This window comes from Plectropomus leopardus, chromosome 2 (genome assembly GCF_026936395.1).
Source record: "Plectropomus leopardus strain MGB_pleo_1.0 chromosome 2, ASM2693639v1, whole genome shotgun sequence".
Lineage (NCBI taxonomy): Eukaryota > Metazoa > Chordata > Actinopteri > Perciformes > Serranidae > Plectropomus > Plectropomus leopardus.
Window position 1 is genome coordinate 26,509,624 of NC_142177.1, and position 23,702 is coordinate 26,533,325.

At 37.5% G+C, this 23,702-nt stretch overlaps 3 protein-coding genes across 4 annotated transcripts in view; 2 read left to right on the plus strand and 1 right to left on the minus strand.

Annotated features, from left to right (window-relative positions):
• Window positions 1–1,700: 1,700 nt before the first annotated feature.
• On the plus strand, window positions 1,701–5,567 carry mrto4 (MRT4 homolog, ribosome maturation factor). The gene is made up of 8 exons (XM_042506490.2): window positions 1,701–1,846; window positions 2,071–2,129; window positions 2,250–2,353; window positions 2,891–2,972; window positions 3,062–3,129; window positions 3,219–3,370; window positions 3,863–3,939; window positions 4,795–5,567. Exons 1-8 carry the CDS (start codon window positions 1,819–1,821, stop codon window positions 4,936–4,938), a joined length of 714 nt encoding a protein of 237 aa, XP_042362424.1. The 5' UTR covers window positions 1,701–1,818; the 3' UTR covers window positions 4,939–5,567.
• Window positions 5,323–17,400, minus strand: akr7a3 (aldo-keto reductase family 7, member A3 (aflatoxin aldehyde reductase)). Of its 2 annotated transcripts, none has more exons than XM_042506470.2 (7): window positions 16,807–17,400; window positions 8,303–8,490; window positions 8,018–8,122; window positions 7,403–7,499; window positions 6,712–6,811; window positions 6,436–6,565; window positions 5,323–5,783 (listed from the first exon to the last, which is right to left on the minus strand). In XM_042506470.2, exons 1-7 carry the CDS (start codon window positions 17,096–17,098, stop codon window positions 5,622–5,624), a joined length of 1,074 nt encoding a protein of 357 aa, XP_042362404.1. In that variant the 5' UTR covers window positions 17,099–17,400; the 3' UTR covers window positions 5,323–5,621. The 2 variants fall into 2 exon arrangements, with proteins under 2 accessions (XP_042362404.1, XP_087945527.1); XM_088089401.1 differs by lacking the exon at window positions 16,807–17,400 and adding an exon at window positions 12,447–12,965.
• A 1,871-nt stretch (window positions 17,401–19,271) lies between these two features.
• Window positions 19,272–23,702, plus strand: part of megf6b (multiple EGF-like-domains 6b) — a 118,536-nt gene continuing 114,105 nt past the window's right edge. Inside the window, exons 1-3 of the mRNA XM_042506547.2 lie at window positions 19,272–19,801; window positions 21,273–21,407; window positions 22,999–23,108. Coding sequence (XP_042362481.2) covers window positions 19,710–19,801; window positions 21,273–21,407; window positions 22,999–23,108 — 337 coding nt within the window. The 5' untranslated portion in view covers window positions 19,272–19,709. The remainder of the gene's footprint in view (window positions 19,802–21,272; window positions 21,408–22,998; window positions 23,109–23,702) is intronic.

The following is a 23,702-nucleotide window of genomic DNA, read 5'->3' on the forward strand; positions in this document are numbered from 1 at the left end:
ATTATTATTATTATTATTTAATTGATTGATTGATTGTTTGATTGATTTTTTCTATCGTCTTATAGATTTTGTCCTGCCTCTTTCCTCATTTGTGGTAGTATTTTCTTAGTTCCTGTTTTTAATGAGTAGCTACTCTTATTTTAGTGCTTTACTTCACAACAAAGTCTTGCTTTTAATCAATTTGCTTGCTTGTGTATGTGTGTGTGTTGTTTTATTGTATGAAGCACTTTGTGTACTTAAATGACTGTAATGTTTTTGTTGCTTTAGCTCAGCTCCCACTAGTGGGATAATCCATACATAATCCTCAACAAGTCCAGACATCTTCAGACAAGTACAATCATCTTCAGACAAGTCATGACATGTTATACAAAGATGTAAAATTGATTTGTATTGCTATAAATGAAAAATATTATTCAGAAAAAGATAGGTGAGATGATTATGATTATGAAGCCACCTGTCTTCAATTTAATCACTTAGTCCCCTTTGAATCAGTATGTTTTATTGAGATGGATAAAGATTTTATTATTATTATTATTATTATTGTACAAAAAGAACTGGACTTTTCTAACAAGAACTACAACAATGGTGCACCACAATAAGAGACCTTCAGAAAAGACAGGCAATAAAAAACTATGTCTTTGATTAATTTAAGACGTATTTTTGATTTATATAACTTTTTTTTCTCTTTTCTTTACTTTTGTTTTTTTCTCTGCATATATCTATGTACCCCTGGTACGGACTGTGTTTATATATCTTTAATGTGCCTGCTTGTTCAATAAAGAATTTTTAAAAACACTATATATAATATTACTATTATTTTTGTAATTTTATATTTTATTTCGGCACTTTTTCAGGACATTTCCTGTCGTGTGCTAATTTCTTTCTATTTTTTTGGGGTCATTTCTTATTACATTGCTCATTGCCTTCTTTCCATGTTTTTTAAAAAGAAATCAAACCTATTAGCTCAGGTTTCAAAGGGCATCTCGACAAATAAAAACCTAATAGAAAAACAAACAAAACAAGTACAATTAAACAAAACTGGGACATTTACATGTTTCTCTTTACGAATACATATTTCAATATACATGCACACGCTCATTTACAAATGCATACATACAGACATGCATATACAGATGTTTATGTATATATTCTCCTAAAAGTAGCATCTATGAGCAACTGCCAAATGCTTGGAGCTTCATGTTTTACCAACTAAATTAAGGAACATATCGTATCGTATATACTGTTTATATCTCTTATTCTATTATGTACAGTATATATTGTATTGTACACTGTAGCAACATGGATTTTTTTTATATTTCTAATCCCTTACATATGACTTTGTACATTGTATTGTAGCACATATTTGTATTTTTTACCTTTACATATTCAGAATATTATACTAATGTTACATCTTTGAAGTTTTGAACACTTGTGTGAAATTAAGCCTAATGCACATATTTTTATTTTTTATATTTTTCATTTCATATTTTTACTTAATTCTTATTTTAGTACTCCTTAACTTTACTTCTTTCTATGCTTGGCATCAGAGCTGCTCGAACCACAAATTACCAAAGGGTATCAATAAATAAGTTTACAGACCTCTAACCAATAATAATCTATTTATAAAACTTTCTTTACTTGTTGCCGGAGAGAGTTTTGAAAAGCAACTAAGAAGACTATTCATGATTAGAGGCTTTCGCAGCAAGTTATTTTACTTTTGCAGTCAGGCAGGACATGGACAGCCTCGCCAAACAGAAACATTTAGGGTCCTTTCACTTCACGTGTGCGTCTGCTGCTCTGCCATCGTGAGAGGAAACCATGCCGAAGTCAAAGAGGGACAAGAAAAGTGAGTAAATAGCAATTTAAGTTACAATATAGACAAACACATTAGGAGTTTAAACACACCAACGCGTTGCTTTTTTGTAGCAGCTGACCGCGACAACAGAAAACTAATATAAATTGGCTAACGAGCTAACGTTAGCTTCTGGTTTAAAACAGTTACTGCTGGTTAGTGTTGATTAAACTCTTAACTGTCCGACTGAATACTTTTCCATATTATCTTCCTCTCAGTTTCGTTAACGAAAACAGCCAAGAAAGGACTGGAGTCAAAGCAGAAATTAATCGAGGAGGTGAGTGTCCTGTCAGATATGCTAACGAGGGTTGGCTGAAGCTGCTGCAGTGTTTAACACTGAGTTCTCCACCTGTTTGTATTTTTATGGTATTTATCTTTATTTATGTATTTCTTGTAGCTCCGGAAATGTGTGGACACCTACAGAAACCTGTTCATATTCTCTGTGGCCAATATGAGGAATAACAAACTGAAAGATATCAGGACAGCATGGAAACACAGCAGGTAATTACCCCGGTGAACTGATATTTTAAATGAATCTGACCCTTTGAAACCTGAATAAATTGACTTAATTTCTTTCAGAAACTTGGGGGAAAAGGCAATGAGCAATGGAGGAGGAAATTGTACAAAAATTAGCAAGAATACAGGTTAAAAGGAGTTTTAAAAAAAAAAACATGGAAACTTTAAACATGTAATTGTGATAATTATAAACAATTTTTTTCACAAGAATTGTTTCTTTTCCCCCAAGGAATTTAGTCCCAAATTTATTAAAAAATATTTCTATTTTATTTTATTTAATGAATTCATATATATATACATACATATATATATATATATATATATATATATATATATATATATATATATATATATATATATATACATATATATATATATAAGATTTTTCTCTGTTTTTCACATTTTCTGCCTTTATTGATAGGACAGCTCAGATGGATAGGGTACATGGGAGAGAGAGGGAGGATGACATTCAGCAAAGGGCTGCAGGCTGGAATTGAACCATGACTGTCCTCTCTCTAACAGGTTCTTCTTTGGCAAAAATAAAGTCATGGTGGTTGCCCTGGGTAAAGGAGAAACGGACGAATACAAAGATAATTTACACAAGGTAAGTGAGATCCGAGGTGTGGTGTGACGACAGATATATAATAATCTGTTGCACGGCCTGATATTTCTACTGCCTCTGATAATGTGCAGGTCAGCCGGTTTCTAAGAGGAGAAGTGGGAGTGCTATTCACAAACAAAACAAAGGATGAGGTTCAAGAGTAAGTAAGACTTCAGTTAATGCACTACAATTTAAGTCGTTTTTCAAATATTGTTCAGTAGTTTACAAAATGGTGTTCTCTATCCACAGGTATTTCGATCATTTCAAAGAGATGGATTTTGCGAGGGCAGGAAACCGTGCACAGATGGACACGGTTCTGGATGAGGGACCCCTCGAACAGTTTCCTCACTCGATGGAGCCCCAGCTGAGGCAGTTAGGACTTCCTACTGCTCTCAAGAAAGGTAAAAGTACAGGACATGGTGTTAGACCCAAATCCCATTGACTCTCAACAGAAGACCCAGTGCTTCACTTTTTGATTTGAATTACTGAAATAAATTAACTTTTCGATGATATTCTGATTTATTGAGATGCACTTTCAGTTACACATTAATAGTCAAACAGACTATTTGGTGCTCTAGTGTGTATGTAAGGCAGCAGGGCAGTGTATGTGAGAGTTCATCTTAATGAAGGAACATGTCTGTCAGTGCAACAGTGAGGCTTATGCCACATTTTTTACCAAAGTTTTGGACAAAAAAGAAAGTCCATGGCAACATGTAATGTGCTCTATAAGGCACTGGCTACACAGGCAATACTTGTTAGTAGGATCAGCCCTCTCCTTTAATCATGTTGAAGTGCAACGGGCGACACTACCGTTGTCATTTAAACAGAAGTCACTTTTTTCACACCAGTTAGTTTGATTTAACACTTGCATTTTCTACCTCTTGTTATTAAAGGAGTGGTGACACTGCTGAAGGACCATGAGGTCTGTAAGGAGGGAGACGTGCTAACTCCTGAGCAGGCTCGTATTCTGGTGAGTTCTTGACTGTTTAAACCCCCTTTACACCTTGCACTACAATGGGTTTTGGGTGATCAGATTTTAATGGGATAGTGGTTTACGTCATGAAAATACAGGTGTTAATGCACACAAAAGCATAAAAGATGGAGTGTGATCCACTCGGACATACCACATCTGCAGGTGGTAATGGACGCATTATGACCACAGGAAACACAAGTAAAAATGCAGTTTTACATACAACATCCATGCGGGCAGAAATATATTTACGCGTGCGACTGTTCCAAACCAACAAGGTAGTAGCCATGAACCTGTTAGCGAGCAAAGCTACTGTCTTAAGAGTATTCAAGACACTTGTTGATGGAGTCAAGATAAGACCAAAGTGTTTTCCAGCAAAAAAATATGCAAGCAAAACTTGCTTGCATATTTGCATATAATTTATGTTGCAGCTGAGCCATTTAAAAATTGTTGAACGAGAGGAGTGACGTTTGGTTGTTTGAGTTAGGGAGGGATGGAGGGATAGGTGTAAATGTAGTCAGGTTAAATCATTAGACACAATCTGGATATGACACACCTCTTTATATTTTTTGGGGCTTTTGGCCTTTTTTTGTAGTTCAGCTTGAGAGAGACAGGAAAACAGGGAAGAGAGGGGGAATGACACAGCAAAGTGCTGCAAGTTGAAATCAACCCCAGGCTGCTGCAGAGTCCTCGGCCTATATGGCACGCATTTTTTCCAGGTGTTTTAGAGGTCGCCCTGTGAGATCGCATTTTAATGCACGGTGTAAAGAGAAAGAGAGACATATTGTGCTGTGTTGCATTTGTCAGATTGTTTTGTTCAAATTGGCTCCTTTCTCCTTTTTTTTTTGTCCATAGAAACTCTTTGGCATCGAGATGGCAGAGTTCAAGGTGCAGATCAAATGTATGTGGAACTCAGAAACAGGCGAGTTTGAGGACATTGGTGGTGAGGAAGAGGCTATGCAGGATAATGATGACGAGGAAGACGATGATGCAGAATGAAGCATCTGCAAGAGCAGGAGCTTGTACACGTGTGTTTTTTAAGTCAGTTTTTGCTAGCCTTCAACAGCAGAGGGACACTTGAAACCGTTGGTCCTGACAGCTGGTGCTGCCCCTGGAGTCTGTAATCTCTCTCTTCTTTTTTCACCTCAAAACATGAACTTCTGCTGGTCGCCTTGAGTTTGATCCCTGGACTGAATTGTTGTTCAGTAAATACTGTTGACGGGAGTCAAAAGACTTATTAATAATCCCTTACATGTATGTTCCACTTGTTTTGTCAACATGAGAAAAAAATGTTGTACACAAGTATTCTGCCAAAAGAAATAGTCACATGTTCTTTCATGTGTTAAATCCACCCACTTGATGCGTTTTATGTAAGAAAAACACTTTGTTTATGTGAAAATTGGTTTCTTTTTAATGTAAGAGTTTAATTAAGGCAGACTCTAGAAAAGGTAATTTTTCCTGTGAAAATTTTCATTTTTACATCTGTGCACAGACAACAATGAAGTGCTCTTCACATTAATACATCCTGGCCTTAATCTTGATTGATCCATTCATAAGAATATAATTCTGAGTGTAATTTCAGGAAAATGTATGTAAGTATGTAACTGAAGTAAAGAGGCGTTAGCAGATCTCTTCTCTGTATGAACTCGGATAATATTTAATCTGACAGAGATTTAGGCTCTTCAGCGGAAGTAGTTGGGACACTCGTGGGCTACGAGATTCCAGGCCTCTTTGAAGGCAGCGACCACTCTCTCATCCAGAGGACCCTCCTCTGCTGCAGACAAGTTCTGCTGAAGTTGCTCCATGCTTGACATGCCAATGATGACTCCATCTCCAAGTTCACCCTGAAACAGCAGATGAAGCAGGAGTCAGAAAAAATAATGCTGTCATACCAAAACATAGTTTCATTTCAAAGTTGTCGTGCAACATTTTCCTGCTGAGTACAAATTCAGCCTGTGAGCCTTGTGTTTAAGTTAACTATGCAACAGAAATCCTTTCAGTTGGTAAGAGAGCTGAGATTTTGACAGATGCTCAGTATGCTGAAGTCGTGACCGACTGTTAGTCTGTAATTGGCTGATTTGTTCCTAAAAAATCACGCTGTGTGTTATATGTGAATACAGCTGTGACATACGGTCAAAAACTACAGAACAGTCCCTTAAATCTTCATGCTAAATGACTTCAAAATAACTGACAATTATTCCACAGAACATAGTGCTTAATATGCATTATCATCCTATAATACATGCTTGATCACTGAGTATCAATGCAGTACTGAATACTGCATGATAAGAGCACTTTAAATTGGTTATAGGCCCCTTTAAGGAGGATTAATCTTTCAGGAAAAACATAAAAAATCCTAATACTCTTCAGAGGAAGATACGAACATTTTCCCCAAGACTTTCTGTTAATCTCATGCTACGTATTGTAAACTCCCAATAATAATGACCCTCAAAACACATTTTTGTGTCACTGCAGTGATCCATGAACAATAGGTACCTTAAGTTTGGAGTGATGGTACATCCAGCGCATAGCAGCTGACGTCATGGTGGGTTTCTCTGAGCCGTAAACTGCCTCCAAGGCCTTCAGTACCAGCTCGATCGCATCAAAATGACTCTGCTTCCAGTACCTAATACAGAAGAGGACAGTCACAAATATTTTCTTCTTTATAAATTGATGCTGTGAATGAGTACAGACATGCAGAAATACCTAACATGCAACAATATTACAGGAGTTATTTGGGGAATTTTCAAAAGTAAACTGCAGGTCGTTCACCTGTCTCTGTACGCTGCAGCCCAGTTGTTACCAAAGAATCGTCCTGCCGGCTGGGAACCGTCTTTGTCCTGGTAGTGGTACTTTCCTGTCAGAAGGCCTCCTGCAGAGGAGTAGTAACGTCAGAATTCATGCTAAAATGATCACAGGTTTTGTCATTTGTGTACTCAATGCTGTCCTCAAAATGAAGAATTTTATGGCTACATTTTGAGAAAAAGTTTAAGTGGAAATAGACATAAAATTCCTGTAAATGGTTTGGAATTGACAAAGATTTGGTAAAGTTCTAACTATACGTTGTTTTGAGTATTGCTTAAAATGGTAAAGTTATGGAAAAGTTTTGTTAAACTCAAAATTATAAAGCAAAGTTTGATTGCACATCATCTGCTTTTAGATTGGTTCTCTTTAAGCATTCACTATGCAATTCTGTCTGTCAAAGGGTATGATGTCTTGGGAAACTGAGCCGACAATAATATCTCTTTAAAAAACATTGTCTATTTCCACTTAAATGTCAAAACAAGACTGAGGGTCTGTGGCCGTGGTAGCAGCTCTGTGAGTGGAGTGAAAGTCAGTGGATCACCAAAATCATTAAGATTAATCTTCTGGGCTCTAATTATCACCAGCTGTGAGTTTCTCCTTTTGAAGTGATCAGTTCAAATAACTTCAAGGTTTGCCACAGAGGAAGGACATATAACACCTGCTAGAGGATTGTATGCGTAGAATCTCATCCCGTAGTATCTCAGACACGGCAGCAGCTCAGTCTCAACCTGTCTTGTTGTGGCATTGTACATTCCCTGTGAGAAGTTGAAAGAGTTTAAGTTAGAGTTCAGAAAATAGCCAAAGAGCTTAAATTTAAGCAAAAGCACAGTAAACAAAGAAAGAAACATGACATGGCGGTGAAGAAGACTTAAAGGGGAACAACAGCGAAATTAAATGTTCCCATCTTATTAAAAAAACCCAGACACTAGACCATAGGAATAAAATGCATACATTTTGAAGATATGCGTAGTTCCCCTTTAATTAAAGACTAAAGCGAGATGGAAGAAGCATCGGGGCCACCTCTGTGCTGTTAAGGATGCGTAGTTACCATGTTTTCTTTACTTAAGAAATCAATAGAAATTTTGGATAACCAGTTACACAAATGTCATGATCTCGCTCCAAAAACACAGGTATTTCTTGCCCTGCAGTGAGCAGATGAGCATGCAAAGAATGGGCTTGGAGCACACAGGATGCAGCACTGAGCAGTTTACTTAATTTAAGATGATGCATTTTATTGGAGATGAAACTACAAGACTGGTTTTTGCCTGAATACCTGATACACAGTGGGAACAATCCAGTTGTTGTGTCTGCAGATTGTGGCAATTTCAGCAACTTCCCATGATGCATAGTTTGACAGGCCAAACTCCTTGAATTTTCCCTGAGGGCAATAGTAAAACATTGAATCGTAGTTTAATAAAATATTCTAAACATAGTAAGTACAGTTTAATGACACAATGATTTAGACTTTGTGGACAAAAATCTAAGGTCATTGTTTTATTGTGTCATTACAAAGGAAAAGTTTCAAACAGTTATCATTCAGAAAATTAGGTCTCTTTACCTCTTTGTGGAGTTCATTGCAGGCCCTGAGGGTATCCTGGATGGGGTTTTGGTGGTCAGGGGCATGGAGGTAGAAAAGATCCACGCAGTCTGTCCGCAGCCTCTGAAGCGAGGTTTCCAGCTGAGAGCGCACACTCTCTGGCTTCAGCGTCTTCCCGTCCCAGGGGTTGGCCTTGGTCGCAATGCTTACTGTCACACAGAAACACTGAATTTAAAATATGTTGCAGGTTTTAGCAAACAGAACTGTGGGATTTCTTTTTTGCATTAACACAGAGCTTAGACACTATGTAGGTTCATAGAAATTATCAAAAATATTTAAATAAAATATTCAAAACAACCAAAAAGCTACCAAGTTTGGTGTACAAAAAGACTAAAACGACTGGAAGTATATGTGGGTCAATGACATGACATGCATATTTTTGTGTCCGAGTCTTCAAAAATAATAATAATAATAATAATTTATTCATGACATCTGTCACTTCATTCTATAAAACCTATTTATTTTCATACATTTTTTAGTTAATTCAAATAATTATATTATTTTAGGTTTTGGCTTCTCACAATTTTAAAATGTCAGGTGGTGCAACTGTCCAAGCAAGTGAGCAGGCTAAGAAAACTATAAAAAATGTAATATTAATAATGATAAATTCAAAATAAAATACTTTGGCATTGTTTTATGTTTTAAGTCTTTTGGAAAATGTTTTTTTTTCTCATATTAATAGTTTTAAAGCTTTTAAAATAACTGCTAAACTTTTGTCCGGCAATTAACATTTCCTAAATGTCAGGGTGGCGCAACCATAAACATTGGACTTTTATTTTGAAGTGAAGAGACAATAGCTGTAAACAGGATGTTGCATTAGCCAGGAGACCCCAAGAGACCCTTGGGACTAAGCTAAAAGGTTTGTAGATCTCTGTCAAATACTGATAAAAATAACTACTTTTAACTCATATGTAGGCTGGTACGCTTTCCATGTCAGGTGGTACAACCAGTGTAAAACTAGAAACATATTATTTTATCATAAAACTCTTCATTTTTTAAGAAAGTGGTCTGTTTGAACTTCATGACAAGGGTAGAAGCTAATGCTAGCTAACAAACAATAGCCTGTTTAATTTGAGGTTGGTTGCAACTGTCAGGTGGTGCAACCAGTTAGTCAGGTGGCACAACTGTAAGGAATGTCACTATATAATGCTATTCAAAGCTCTAAGATTATCCATGAGACTTTTAAAATGTTTACTAGTTTTTAAATTTAAAGATATTATACACTTTAAAACATTTTACATGATAATTTGTACATTTTAGATGCCACTATCAACTAAAGAAAAATCAGCACGACATCGGGCACGCATTAAAAATGATCCGGCTGCAAGGGAAGCATATCTGGCAAAAAGAAAAGAGAGGTAATTAATCACAACAGTTCATTTTACAGTTATTATTATTATATTACAACTTTCAGTTTCTTAAATGGGAATTTGTCAGTTTACTAGTTCTTGTGTTGTATAGTTATCAGAGGAGGAAGAGAGAGGGAAAGATTGTGAAGCCCCCCATCAGCCAACTGTCTAAGCAAAAAAAAAGAAAAAAATGAGGCAACAGTGGAGGCAAGATCATGGCGGGTTCATCATGGTGAATTACGAAGGTCAGCCATTTGTGCGGCAGGTCCTTCAAGTGGTTGGGGAAGAGATTGAGGTGAGCTGCATGCAGCAACTGGGAGGAAAAAATGCATTCACTTGGCCCCAACGTGCTGACATCATTTTTTTCTACGCAGCTGAAGTGCTCAGAGTGATTGCAGAGCCAGAGCCTCTCAATTCATGACACACACGTCTAACGCATTCTGACTGGGAATACTTCAATACACAAAAACTGAGTTGAGATACTGTCTACTAATGTTGACCCAACAACTCAGAAAACGTTCCGGTTTTGTTAAATGATACTTCATTGTTGCCATTTAGAATAGTGTTATAGTTAGTGTTGTATCGAATGTAGTCTTATGTGAAGTGTTGTTGATGGGTTAGGGCTAGTCTATATCTGCCCAGGGTTAGTCTATGTTTAAGAAAACTTAAATAGAGACACATGTTACTATTTGAAATGAAAATGCATTTTTTTCCCCAGCATATTTCATGTCATAACTAATGTTGTCAGGTGGTACAACCAATATTCGTCAGGTGGTGCAACCAATTTAGATAAAAAAAATGATAGGTTAAAATGACCAAATGGTTTCTAAATGTAATTTTTGTAGTTATTATATTGAATATATGAATTTGTGTATTTATGTAATTATTTTCCTGTCTTTGAATGTAAAATGTGATGTTAAAGGTACTTGTAACCTGACCTACAGAATTAAAAAATCTGAAATTATTGTAAAAAAAACCCCACAATGATAAAATAAAAATGTGTTACCAAGTGTAGACACTCTGAAGGATAGTTACCAAAGATTTAATTAAAAAAAAAACTAGGAATGTATATATATTTTTATAAATATTTGGTTGCGCCACCTGACATTTTTCTTGTGAAGTTAAAAAACTGTTAAAAAATGAGTTAAAACAGTTAGAAAAATTATTCAATAAATGAAACTTGTTTAAACACATTGTTCCCGACTCAAAAATATGCTTGACATCTATATTGAAAGTATTTTTTAAAAAATCCTTTTTAGAAGCTGTTTTTGTCATTGACCCATGTATCATGATAGTGGTAATCATAAAAGTACATTGATAGTTTACTTCTTCCAAGGGCTCCTGCTTTCTGTCCCTGTTGTTATTTTAATATTTTCTTTGTCCAGCCTCAAAAAGGCTCCAGGGAGTGTTTTTATCATAAAGTTTTTACGCATCATTTTGACATGGTCTGTATCAATAATTCTCGATCCACAAATGCTGTATATGGCACTGGGCTTAATGCTGCCCACTCAGAGTGCAGATGTCAGTGTTGTCCGAGTATCTCCATAGGAACTGCTTCTCGCCATCACACTAAAACAAGCCACACAAACATGTCTGCCTCAAGCAGTTAGAGGCCCCTTGGTAAAATGACCTGCTGGTAGATGCAGGATCAAAGGTTCAATAGGATCCACTGAGCCTGAACTCTACTCGTGATTGAAAGTTGGCCTCTGCTGATCTGATTTCGACAAATCTTCTTTTAATCTCTCTCTACGGATGTACAATAGTACATTGCTTGAGTAACAATTAAAGTTAATAGCTAGCACAGGGTTTGATCATAATCAGAATCTGGTTTTTACATTTGAGGACTTTGATTTAGAGAATTGGTGCATAATGTTAACATATTGAGAGAAAATGAAATTAACAATGAAAGTGAGTGTTGCAACAATCAAGGGACATAACTATAGACCTAGAAAAGAAATAAAATAAAATGAAATAAAAAAAAATACTACTTGGCTATAAAAAATGAATACAAAAAATCTTTTAAAAAAATGAAATACGTGTGCAGCTTTTATATGTGGTAGTTTCGTGCAAAAATGTGCAAAGGAAAGAAAAAAACGTCAATTGTACTTTGATAAAGATTCTTCTACTTTAAAAAAAACGTTTAGTCTCGTGGCTGTTGTTTTTCTTTTCTTTTTTCTTAAATAATTTTGAATAAATATTTCTTTTAAATAATTCTGAGGTTTTTGAGGTGTTTTTTTCCCCTTTTATGAATAATTTTTATTTTCATTTTTCTAATAATTTTGAGTTTTGAGAGTTTTTTTTCTTTTTTTTTTCTTTACATAAGAAAGAGTTCGTTGGGTGTTTTTTTTATGTTTGTTTCTTTTGTTCCCAGTTTTTTGTTTCTGAATTGTTTCGTTTTCGTTTTACATTTTTTTGCATCGGGTCCCTTTACTTTTCAGTAATTCTTCCTGAATATACTTACTTTTACTAAGGTTAAATTTTCAGTGCAGGACTTTTACTCGTATCAGAGTATTTTCACTTTGCGGTATTAGTACTTTTACTGAAGCAAAGACTGAATACTTCTTCCACCACAGATTAGTGAAGCTCTATCTTGCAGATATCTGCAGCCTTTGGTGACAGGCGCTCGTGACAGTTTTGGTACCCACAATTCCAAGTTTGTGACAACCGGCAGGTACGTGGATCTGATTGGTGACAACATGGTCACTGAAAACTCAGTTAGCACAGAGCAGCTACGAGTATGACTGCTTCTGATATACCTGTTTTAGGGAGATTCATGCCCCCGATGATCGTCTCTGACATCCCGTCCACATACATGAAGGCTGTGTCCACCAGGTTGTGTCCCCGGTCCATGAAAGCCTTCACCATGTCCAGGCTCTGTTCGGCGTCGGCTCGTCCACCAAACACCGAAGTTCCCAGTAAGGACACCGGCCGTTTGCTTTGAGACGACATGTTTCGACGAGCTGCAAACCTCGGTAAATGCGTGACACGCCTTTAATAATGTGACTATGCCCAAACGTGCACAGTCTTCCTGTTATTACCCAGCGCATGCTGCAGTTACAGCAGCTAACTCGAGTAAAGGCAAGGGTCGATAGAGGTGGCGATTAGGGAGCGTCGTAAAGTTACTTAACCGGGTTAAAACGCAACATGCGCTTACATTTACTGGTCGCTGTTTGACTTCTTTTTCTGCAGTTGAGGCAGTGCAAAGTTCATTTTCTGTGACCACTTCCTGTTGTGGTGGACATGTAAAGTAACATTTGTTCAAGTCTCTTCGTTGCATAATCTGTACAGACGTTTCTTAGTATTTGTAGTTCTTATTTTAACCACAGGATGTCAGCAAATTCCCATCCATGTTCATAAAAGATGCTTATGAGTTTCCTGCATTCAACACTCTGTGGTCAAGATTTACTTAATATCAGGGATACTCAAGTTTGTATGTGGTCATAAAGTAATTGTGCTTTTGCTGCATGTCTGAACTCCATTTTAATATGACATGATGTTGCAAGTTGTTAGGGCACCTGTTCATAGAAATTATCAAAATATTTAAATAAAATATTCAAAACAACCAAAAAGCTACCAAGTTTGGTGTACAAAAAGACTAAAACGACTGGAAGTATATGTATCATGATAATGGTAATCGTAAAAGTACATTGATAGTTTACTTCTTCCAAGGGCTCTTGCTTTCTGTCCCTGTTGTTATTTTAATATTTTCTTTGTCCAGCTTAAAAAAGGCTCCAGGGAGTGTTTTTATCATAAAGTTTTTACGCATCATTTTGACATGGTCTGTATCAATAATTCTCGATCCACAAATGCTGTATATGGCACTGGGCTTAATGCTGCCCACTCAGAGTGCAGATGTCAGTGTTGTCCGAGTATCTCCATAGGAACTGCTTCTCGCCATCACACTAAAACAAGCCACACAATCATGTCTGCCTCAAGCAGTTAGGAGGCCCCTTGGTAAAATGACCTGCTGGTAGATGCAGGATCAAAGGTTCAATAGGATCCACTGAGCCTGAACTCTACTCGTGATTGAAAGTTGGCCTCTTCTGATCTGATTTCGACAAATCTTCTTTTAATCTCTCTCTACGGATGTACAATAGTACATTGCTTGAGTAACAATTAAAGTTAATAGCTAGCACAGGGTTTGATCATAATCAGAATCTGGTTTTTACATTTGAGGACTTTGATTTAGAGAATTGGTGCATAATGTTAACATATTGAGAGAAAATGAAATTAACAATGAAAGTGAGTGTTGCAACAATCAAGGGACATAACTATAGACCTAGAAAAGAAATAAAATAAAATGAAGGAAAAAAATACTACTTGGCTATAAAAAATGAATACAAAAAATCTTTTAAAAAAATGAAATACGTGTGCAGCTTTTATATGTGGTAGTTTCGTGCAAAAATGTGCAAAGGAAAGAAAAAAACGTCAATTGTACTTTGATAAAGATTCTTCTACTTTAAAAAAAACGTTTAGTCTCGTGGCTGTTGTTTCTTTTTCTTTTTCTTAAATAATTTTGAATAAATATTTCTTTTAAATAATTCTGAGGTTTTTGAAGTGTTTTTTTTTCCCTTTTATGAATAATTTTTATTTTCATTTTTCTAATAATTTTGAGTTTTGAGAGTTTTTTTTCCTTTTTTTTTCTTTACATAACTTTGAGTGCGTTGGGTGTTTTTTATGTTTGTTTGTTTCTTTTGTTCCCAGTGTTTTGTTTCTAAATTGTTTTGTTTTCGTTTTACATTTTTTTGCATCGGGTCCCTTTACTTTTAAGTAATTCTTCCTGAATATACTTACTTTTACTAAGGTTAAATTTTCAGTGCAGGACTTTTACTCGAATCAGAGTATTTTCACTTTGCGGTATTAGTACTTTTACTGAAGCAAAGACTGAATACTTCTTCCACCACAGATTAGTGAAGCTCTATCTTGCAGATATCTGCAGCCTTTGGTGACAGGCGCTCGTGACAGTTTTGGTACCCACAATTCCAAGCTTCTGACAACCGGCAGGTACGTGGATCTGATTGGTGACAACATGGTCACTGAAAACTCAGTTAGCACAGAGCAGCTACGCGTATGACTGCTTCTGATATACCTGTTTTAGGGAGATTCATGCCCCCGATGATCGTCTCTGACATCCCGTCCACATACATGAAGGCTGTGTCCACCAGGTTGTGTCCCCGGTCCATGAAAGCCTTCACCATGTCCAGGCTCTGTTCGGCGTCGGCTCGTCCACCAAACACCGAAGTTCCCAGTAAGGACACCGGCCGTTTGCTTTGAGACGACATGTTTCGACGAGCTGCAAACCTCGGTAAATGCGTGACACGCCTTTAATAATGTGACTATGCCCAAACGTGCACAGTCTTCCTGTTATTACCCAGCGCATGCTGCAGTTACAGCAGCTAACTCGAGTAAAGGCAAGGGTCGACAGAGGTGGCGATTAGGGAGCGTCGTAAAGTTACTTAACCGGGTTAAAACGCAACATGCGCTTACATTTACTGATCGCTGTTTGACTTCTTTTTCTGCAGTTGAGGCAGTGCAAAGTTCATTTTCTGTGACCACTTCCTGTTGTGGTGGACATGTAAAGTAACATTTGTTCAAGTCTCTTCGTTGCATAATCTGTACAGACGTTTCCTAGTATTTGTAGTTCTTATTTTAACCACAGGATGTCAGCAAATTCCCATCCATGTTCATAAAAGATGCTTATGAGTTTCCTGCATTCAACACTCTGTGGTCAAGATTTACTTAATATCAGGGATACTCAAGTTTGTATGTGGTCATAAAGTAATTGTGCTTTTGCTGCATGTCTGAACTCCATTTTAATATGACATGATGTTGCAAGTTGTTAGGGCACCTGTTCATAGAAATTATCAAAAATATTTAAATAAAATATTCAAAACAACCAAAAAGCTACCAAGTTTGGTGTACAAAAAGACTAAAACGACTGGAAGTATATGTATCATGATAATGGTAATCGTAAAAGTACATTGATAGTTTACTTCTTCCAAGGGCTCTTGCTTTCCGTCCCTGTTGTTATTTTAATATTTTCTTTGTCCAGCTTAAAAAAGGCTCCAGGGAGTGTTTTTATCATAAAGTTTTTACGCATCATTTTGACATGGTCTGTATCAATAATTCTCGATCCACAAATGCTGTATATGGCACTGGGCTTAATGCTGCCCACTCAGAGTGCAGATAGGAACTGCTTCTCGCCATCATACTAAAACAAGCCACACAAACATGTCTGCCTCAAGCAGTTAGAGGCCCCTTGGTAAAATGACCTGCTGGTAGATGCAGGATCAAAGGTTCAATAGGATCCATGAAATAAAATGAAGGAAAAAAAAATACTACTTGGCTATAAAAAATGAATACAAAAAATCTTTTAAAAAAAATGAAATACGTGTGCAGCTTTTATATGTGGTAGTTTCATGCAAAAATGTGCAAAGGAAAGAAAAAAAAATGTCAATTGTACTTTGATAAAGATTCTTCTACTTTAAAAAAAACGTTTAGTCTCGTGGCTGTTGTTTTTCTTTTCTTTTTTCTTAAATAATTTTGAATAAATATTTCTTTTAAATAATTCTGAGGTTTTTGAGGTGTTTTTTTTTTCCTTTTATGAATAATTTTTATTTTCATTTTTCTAATAATTTTGAGTTTTGAGAGTTTTTTTTCCTTTTTTTTTCTTTACATAACTTTGAGTGCGTTGGGTGTTTTTTATGTTTGTTTGTTTCTTTTGTTCCCAGTTTTTTGTTTCTAAATTGTTTTGTTTTCGTTTTACATTTTTTTGCATCAGGTCCCTTTACTTTTAAGTAATTCTTCCTGAATGTACTTACTTTTACTAAGGTTAAATTTTCAATGCAGGACTTTTACTCGTATCAGAGTATTTTCACTTTGCGGTATTAGTACTTTTACTGAAGCAAAGACTGAATACTTCTTCCACCACAGATTAGTGAAGCTCTATCTTGCAGATATCTGCAGCCTTTGGTGACAGGCGCTCGTGACAGTTTTGGTACCCACAATTCCAAGCTTCTGACAACCGGCAGGTACGTGGATCTGATTGGTGACAACATGGTCACTGAAAACTCAGTTAGCACAGAGCAGCTACGAGTATGACTGCTTCTGATATACCTGTTTTAGGGAGATTCATGCCCCCGATGACCGTCTCTGACATCCCGTCCACATACATGAAGGCTGTGTCCACCAGGTTGTGTCCCCGGTCCATGAAAGCCTTCACCATGTCCAGGCTCTGTTCGGCGTCGGCTCGTCCACCAAACGCCATAGTTCCCAGTAAGGACACCGGCCGTTTGCTTTGAGACGACATGTTTCGACGAGCTGCAAACCTCGGTAAATGCGTGAGCGCGCCTTTAATAATGTGACTATGTCCAAACGTGCACAGTCTTCCTGTTATTACCCAGCGCATGCTGCAGTTACAGCAGCTAACTCGAGTAAAGGCAAGGGTCGACAGAGGTGGCGATTAGGGAGCGTCGTAAAGTTACTTAACCGGGTTAAAACGCAACATGCGCTTACATTTACTGATCGCTGTTTGACTTCTTTTTCTGCAGTTGAGGCAGTGCAAAGTTCATTTTCTGTGACCACTTCCTGTTGTGGTGGACATGTAAAGTGACATTTGTTCAAGTCTCTTCGTTGCATAATCTGTACAGACGTTTCCTAGTATTTGTAGTTCTTATTTTAACCACAGGATGTCAGCAAAGTCCCATCCATGTTCATAAAAGATGCTTATGAGTTTCCTGCATTCAACACTCTGTGGTCAAGATTTACTTAATATCAGGGATACTCAAGTTTGTATGTGGTCAAAAAGTAGTTGTGCTTTTTAATATGACATGATGTTGCAAGTTGTTAGGGCACCTCTATGATTTTTTTAAATGAGATACTAAATTACCAACCACATGAAGTGGGCAGCTATTTCATTGGGTGTCAGTAAGTTTTGCTGAATTGAACAATTTTACCATTATTTGGGAATTTGGAACAGCAATGTACAATACCAGTTGCATAATTTTAAGATCCTGCCTTATATAAAAAGGGCCCTGTCTTAAACTTTTCATTTATCTTATTCCAGAATTGGATTTGTGTCTTATTACTGTATTTGTTAAAGGGATCGTATGCAATTGTAAACATGTTGCTGTTAGGTATTTTGTGCTTGAGTCTGTAGAGCTAATGTCCATTGTACCTGTTGGTGTCCAGGCATATTATGGAGCTGCCATACATAGGCTGCTGTGTGTAGCTATGTAATTGGTACCTGGAGACATCAGTGCTCAAGAGGTGGGGGCTGAATGTGGGAGTGGATTTTACAAACAACACAATGTGGGCATGAGTGTTTATATGTTAATGAGTACTTCTGTTCTTTAGTGCTTTATTTAATCACAAAGTTCTATTATTTATGCATGTGCGTATGTCAGTTTGTGCATGTGTGTGTGTGTTTGTGTGGGTGGAGGGTTACTGTGAGAAGCACTTTGTGTTACAGTATGTTTGTATGACAAATTCTATACAAATAAAGTCTCATTGATTGATAAACAAATTAATGTCATTATCATAAAACTCACTTTTGTTGCTGCAGTTAAAGCAAACACTATTGTCTGTTCCCACTTTTGTAACATCGCTCAGTTGAGCTCTGAAATGTCTCAGAGCCCCAGATCTAATTAAATGATCTAACCCTCGGAGGTTGCACGGACAGCAGTGACCCCTCACTCTCTGGGGTCATGAACACACATGCGGGCAAAGAAAGCTTTGTTTGGAGAGCAGCAGTAGTCGGTCCTGGCGGCTGACCCTGTGACCGCACCATCAGCTGTTTACCCTGCAGAGTGACCACTGGCTGCTTCAGACTCGACCCCAAACTTCCTGTGTGACTCTGCAGGTGATAGTATATCACTCAGTTCTCCTCTATGTGGTAGTTTGGGCTTCCCTTTTTTCATTCTTTATTTACTGAGTGCAACAAAAATCCAGTAAAGCCAATTTAACGTACTCAAACAAAACGGTTTCAAAAAAAAGACAAAAAAGAAAAAGGCAATATTACATTAGATAAAAAATATTGTAAGACGTGCAAATGTCAAGTGTCTTTATAGCCTTTTGTTAGTGGAATCAGTGAGTCCTTTAATATAATGTTCAATAGAAAAACGGCAATATTCTGTTTTTATTGCTTAATTTACATATACGTACAGTGTGTAGTCCTAAACTCATTACCAAATTAATTAGAAGATGTTTTGTCTATTTTTTTCGGGTAATTGAGGAAGCAAAGCACCGCAAAAAGTTTTTAAAGTTTAAAGTTTTTAAAGATATGGTCCACACTTCCCCTTGCGCAGTCTCCGTTATGCATCATAGGTCCGAATTCGCGCGGGTATTGATCCGCTTATTTACAAGCTTCACGAGCTTTGTTTACAGAAACACGCGCACGTGGAAGTAAAAAAATATTGGTGGGGGCCCAAATGTCAGCATACAAACGTTTTTAGGTTAAAAAAAACTCGCACAAGTTCACGAGAGAACCAAATTAAATCTGGACTCGATGAAACCTGTTTCTGTTTGTGAGTCACTTTGCTGACTGCAGACTGAAGTCTTCTCTGTGTGTTTCAGAAGCTGCCGAATCCCTGAATAATAAATGGCACCCTTTCCATCCTCCCCCTCCAAACCCCCTGCCATCATTACCAAGTCAATGGAGGGAGGCAGAAAGCGCTCAGCCTCCACCAGTTTTTACCCGTCAGTGCAACATCTGCAGGGAGGAAGAGTGGGTGCGCTGCAGTTTTCAGTCAGTGTCACACACACACACAGACGCACACACCGGCTAAGAGCGAGAAACACACCGCATGTGATGGCTGGCTCATTTTTGGAAAGTGCTGATCGTTTTCACGCGGAGGACCCTTCACGCGCCTTTTAACTTCCTCTGAGCTCTCGGACTTAAAAAAAAAAAAAAAAAAAACGTTAATCAGGTTGCATTTTTATGGTAAAACTGCTGAGTTCTACTCATGAATGAGTTTGCGAGTAATTCATTCATTTTTTAAACTAATCAAAGAAGAAGAAACATGGATGGGGTTATTTTGTATTTTTTCTTAATATTTATTATAGAGACTCGTGCATTTCGTTATGGCATCGCCAACAATCTCCAATCCTATATGTGAGTAATCTTTATTTTCCTATGTTTTGTTGTTCAAATGGTATTTAAGTATTTTTTAGTATACAGAATATTTAGGGATGATATTTACCTCTTGGTATTTTTTACAGCCTCACATTCCCTTTTAAGTTTGAGTGTGACAAAACTGCTGGTTCACCTGCTGCACATGCAAAAACTTCACAGACTCGGACAGAGGCAAAAACGCTTTTGAAGTTCTTTGTCAAACAGCAGCTGGATGACAGATCTGTTTTGTACATGCTGGATGATTCATTTGAACTGTTGTGCACTCTCATCGGTGTCTTTATTGGCTACCATGCAGTATCACTGTAATTTACATGATTATATATCAGCTCCATGACGGTGTGTGCTGCATTCCTCACTCTGTTATAGTTTATTTGAAGCACCTCAAACTGAAGAGCCAGACAATTATAACAGGCATTTTAAACCCCCAAATAATAAATTAAGAGTTTGAATTATGTGAGAGAAGACTCTCTGCGGTCACCTGCCACTGACAATAAGGTCTTTCATATGTTATTATGTGTACAGCTGGAGGTGATGGTGATTACTGTTTTTTATGTGATGAGCAGCTGGATGTTGTCTTTAAGATTCCTGCTGATCTCCATATGCTGAGCCTTCCTGTCTGTCCTTGGAGAATTACCAAAGGAGTGAATGTTTCAAAGATTGTGTTGTGCTTTTTTTTTTTTTGGATGAGGCTCCTCTGCAGCAAGTGGTGTGAAAGACATCAGTGGCAGGTCTGCCTGTTAACCCAGACAGACTCTGTGTTAAAAGGACAAAACATCACAGTTGGAAGGCTTATCGTGTTTTAGCCAGGGGCGAAAATGTTAGCTGTCTCTGACATTCAGTCTCGCACATACAAGTGAAAACATGCATGTTCCACCATATGTCCAGTGGAAATGCTATAATGTCTCTTGTGAATAATCTGGAAAATTGTGGCATGTTTTTGTTTTATTCATGTTTTTTGAGAATATTGTGCAGTAAAGTGGTTGCAGAGATATCCATTATATGCTTTTGTTCCTGGCTCACATGTGAAACATTCTTAACTTGTATGGTTATGATTTTGTTTTTCCTGCTTTTTACATTTGGAGCAGAAGATATTAAATAAAACAGGAAATTCTTGCCAGTTTTGAAGACTTTCAGGTGACACATTTCAGGTGAATATTGAGTTCAGGTTGATCTGCAGGTAGTGTCTTGTGCAAATCAGCGTTCTGAAAGGTGATATACAAGGAATTCCCCTTAAGTCTTTAAAAATACCAAAACCAGAAATCATAAGCAGCCTAACACCTCAACACAGGTAATGCCTTCACAGGCATTATGTCTTAGTTAACAAGAAAATGCCTCATGAAGCTTTGTCCATCTATCATCTCACAGTGCTCATAAATTGCCCGGCTGCCATCTGTACATCTGTAAAAACATTTTGACACCTTAAGTATTTTCAACACTGTTTTTGTTTCAGGCCCAATGTGTGCCTGGAGAGGGAGGTGACGCTGGTTGCCCAGAGGCAGCCCTGTGTGCAGGCCTTCACACGCATGGTTAAAGTGTGGAAGCAAGGCTGTGTGGGACAGTCATGGTGCATGGGATACGAGAGGAGGTAAGTAACACATCTCAGTAGTTATCTGTCGTCTCGTCCCTCTCTGAAGTCAAAACCTCTGACTCTGTTCTCAAACAAAACCCTTCCATCCTCACCTGCAGGGGATGTGGTGCTTTGCTGATTAAGCTCTGGTTGGAGCAAAGCATCAATTATGTCTTCATGAGTCATGCAACCAAAGGAATTTATCAGAGAGGACATGATCCTTCATTTATCTCCACCTCCAAATCAAACAGGATGAGCTCCCTGACCTCCTCTTTCCTCTTCATCTCTGTTGCAGTTGTTCTTTAATCACAGCTTTGAGCCTCTCATACAGCTAAGTGCAAGGTGTAGCCCCCTCTTCATCGGCGTTACCAGCTAATTAACACACAGGCGTCTTTGCAACCAACATTCCTTTTGAAGGAGAGTCCTTACGCTAACATGTTAGCCTGTCTCTGTTTCAGGAGTTTTTCACTTTGTGGCTCACGCTCGCTTTCACAGCGTTCTTACCGTGTTACAAAGTCAGAGGCTGCTTTGAAGGCAGCCAAGGCCACAATTACTTGCTGTAAACAAAACATGTTTCCGCAATGTGTAATGACTGTGGAGCAATGAGAGGGGTCCCAAAGTACAGGGATAGGCACCGGCCTCTGAAGTTGAGTCTACCATTGTCACACTTTAAAACAGCGCCTTTAAAAGTCTGGGAAAATGTCTGCTGAATGTTATACTTCATGTTACTCAAAGAACTGGGAGTTGTTTGATCAGATTGCATGTTTATTTGTACTAATCTGGTTGTACTAAACCGCATCAAACGTTTAAAAATGCGCTCTAAATATTGTGAGATAATCCCTATGTACTGCATAGACATGTTCTCTCACACACTACTGTTTCTCCATCTTATACTGCAAGAACTCTTGTATTTTGTAAGTCAAGTCAAAGTTAATTACAGCCCAGTATCATCTAGTATGTTTCAAAGGGCTGAACACATAATAAAAACATCAATGAGCAGCAATGGCAAAAAACACACATAAAATATAGAAGTGAGATAAACTTTATACAAAGCATTAAAACGGGATAGTTGACACAAACAGTACAAATGCTTTTATATTTCTGTTTGTGTATGGATTAAACGAGATGTAGCATGTTACTGCAATTGGTGAGCTTTAGAGGTGTTAGGAACATCATTATGGGTTAAAATTTGTTCTTCAAGACAATAAATTAACCATTGTTTTTTTTTGTTGCTATGGCTTGTTTGCAGTTTGAAATAGATAAAATCATCACTGAGCAGCATTTGCAAAACATACAGAAATGTACAGAAGTAAGACAAAACATCTTTGGAAACATATGTATGCAAAATTGTGCAACATAGAGTACATATACTTAACCATGCAAAATAGAATATCTTTGTTGTCATTGTACAGATGAATACAACAAAATTCATTTCTACTACTTCACCATGTGCACATAAACTCAGTAAAAGTTAGATAACTATAGCTTAATATTTAGGACGATTAAGTGTGGTTTACGGCTGATGCAAAAAGATTTCGTATTATTATCTTAATATTTCTTATTGCTTTAAAACCGAAAGTTTTTAACTTGATGTTTGTCATGTTAACAGGACGGCGTACTACACTGCATACAGACAAGTGTACCGGCAGGATTATCAGACTGTGTACAAGTGTTGCCCAGGATGGTCTCAACTTAATGGAGAAGCAGGCTGTCTGTATCGTAAGTGTCCACATTTTTCTACTCTCTATCTCTTAAAGCAGGCCTGTTCAGGTGGCTGCCAGTGGCCCAGAAGCAACCTCCGAGCGGCTCATCATACATACATGTGATACAGCAGTATGACAAAAATATGTAAACTACATATAGTGTCTGGAAGAAGCTAAAGAGTGAGCCATCTTGCTTTCTTCTCATCTTTGTTGAGTTACACATGCTCAGTCAGAGTTCCATGTTAATTTTTTTTGCCCAGTGTGCAGGTGGACCAGAAGTCTACTTGCCCAAATTAAAATTTGACTCGCCCCAATACAAAATGTTTTAGTTATTAGCATCGAAAACTAAAGTATAGACTCAAGTCTCTGCTTTCAAACTTGTGGCAAACTGTGCAATACATAGTTGAAGTGTCGCTCACATCATCTAATGCCATCCAACTTAATTTCTGTTTCCAGGGTGATTAAAATGTTCGCTTTTGCCTCAGCTCATAAGCTTTCTTTATATGATGACATTTTCTCACGAGTGCCCGATTAGCACTGTGCATGTGCAACTCTCAACACAGATGAGAAGGAAGCGAGATACCTTACTTCTTAGCTACTTCCATCATCA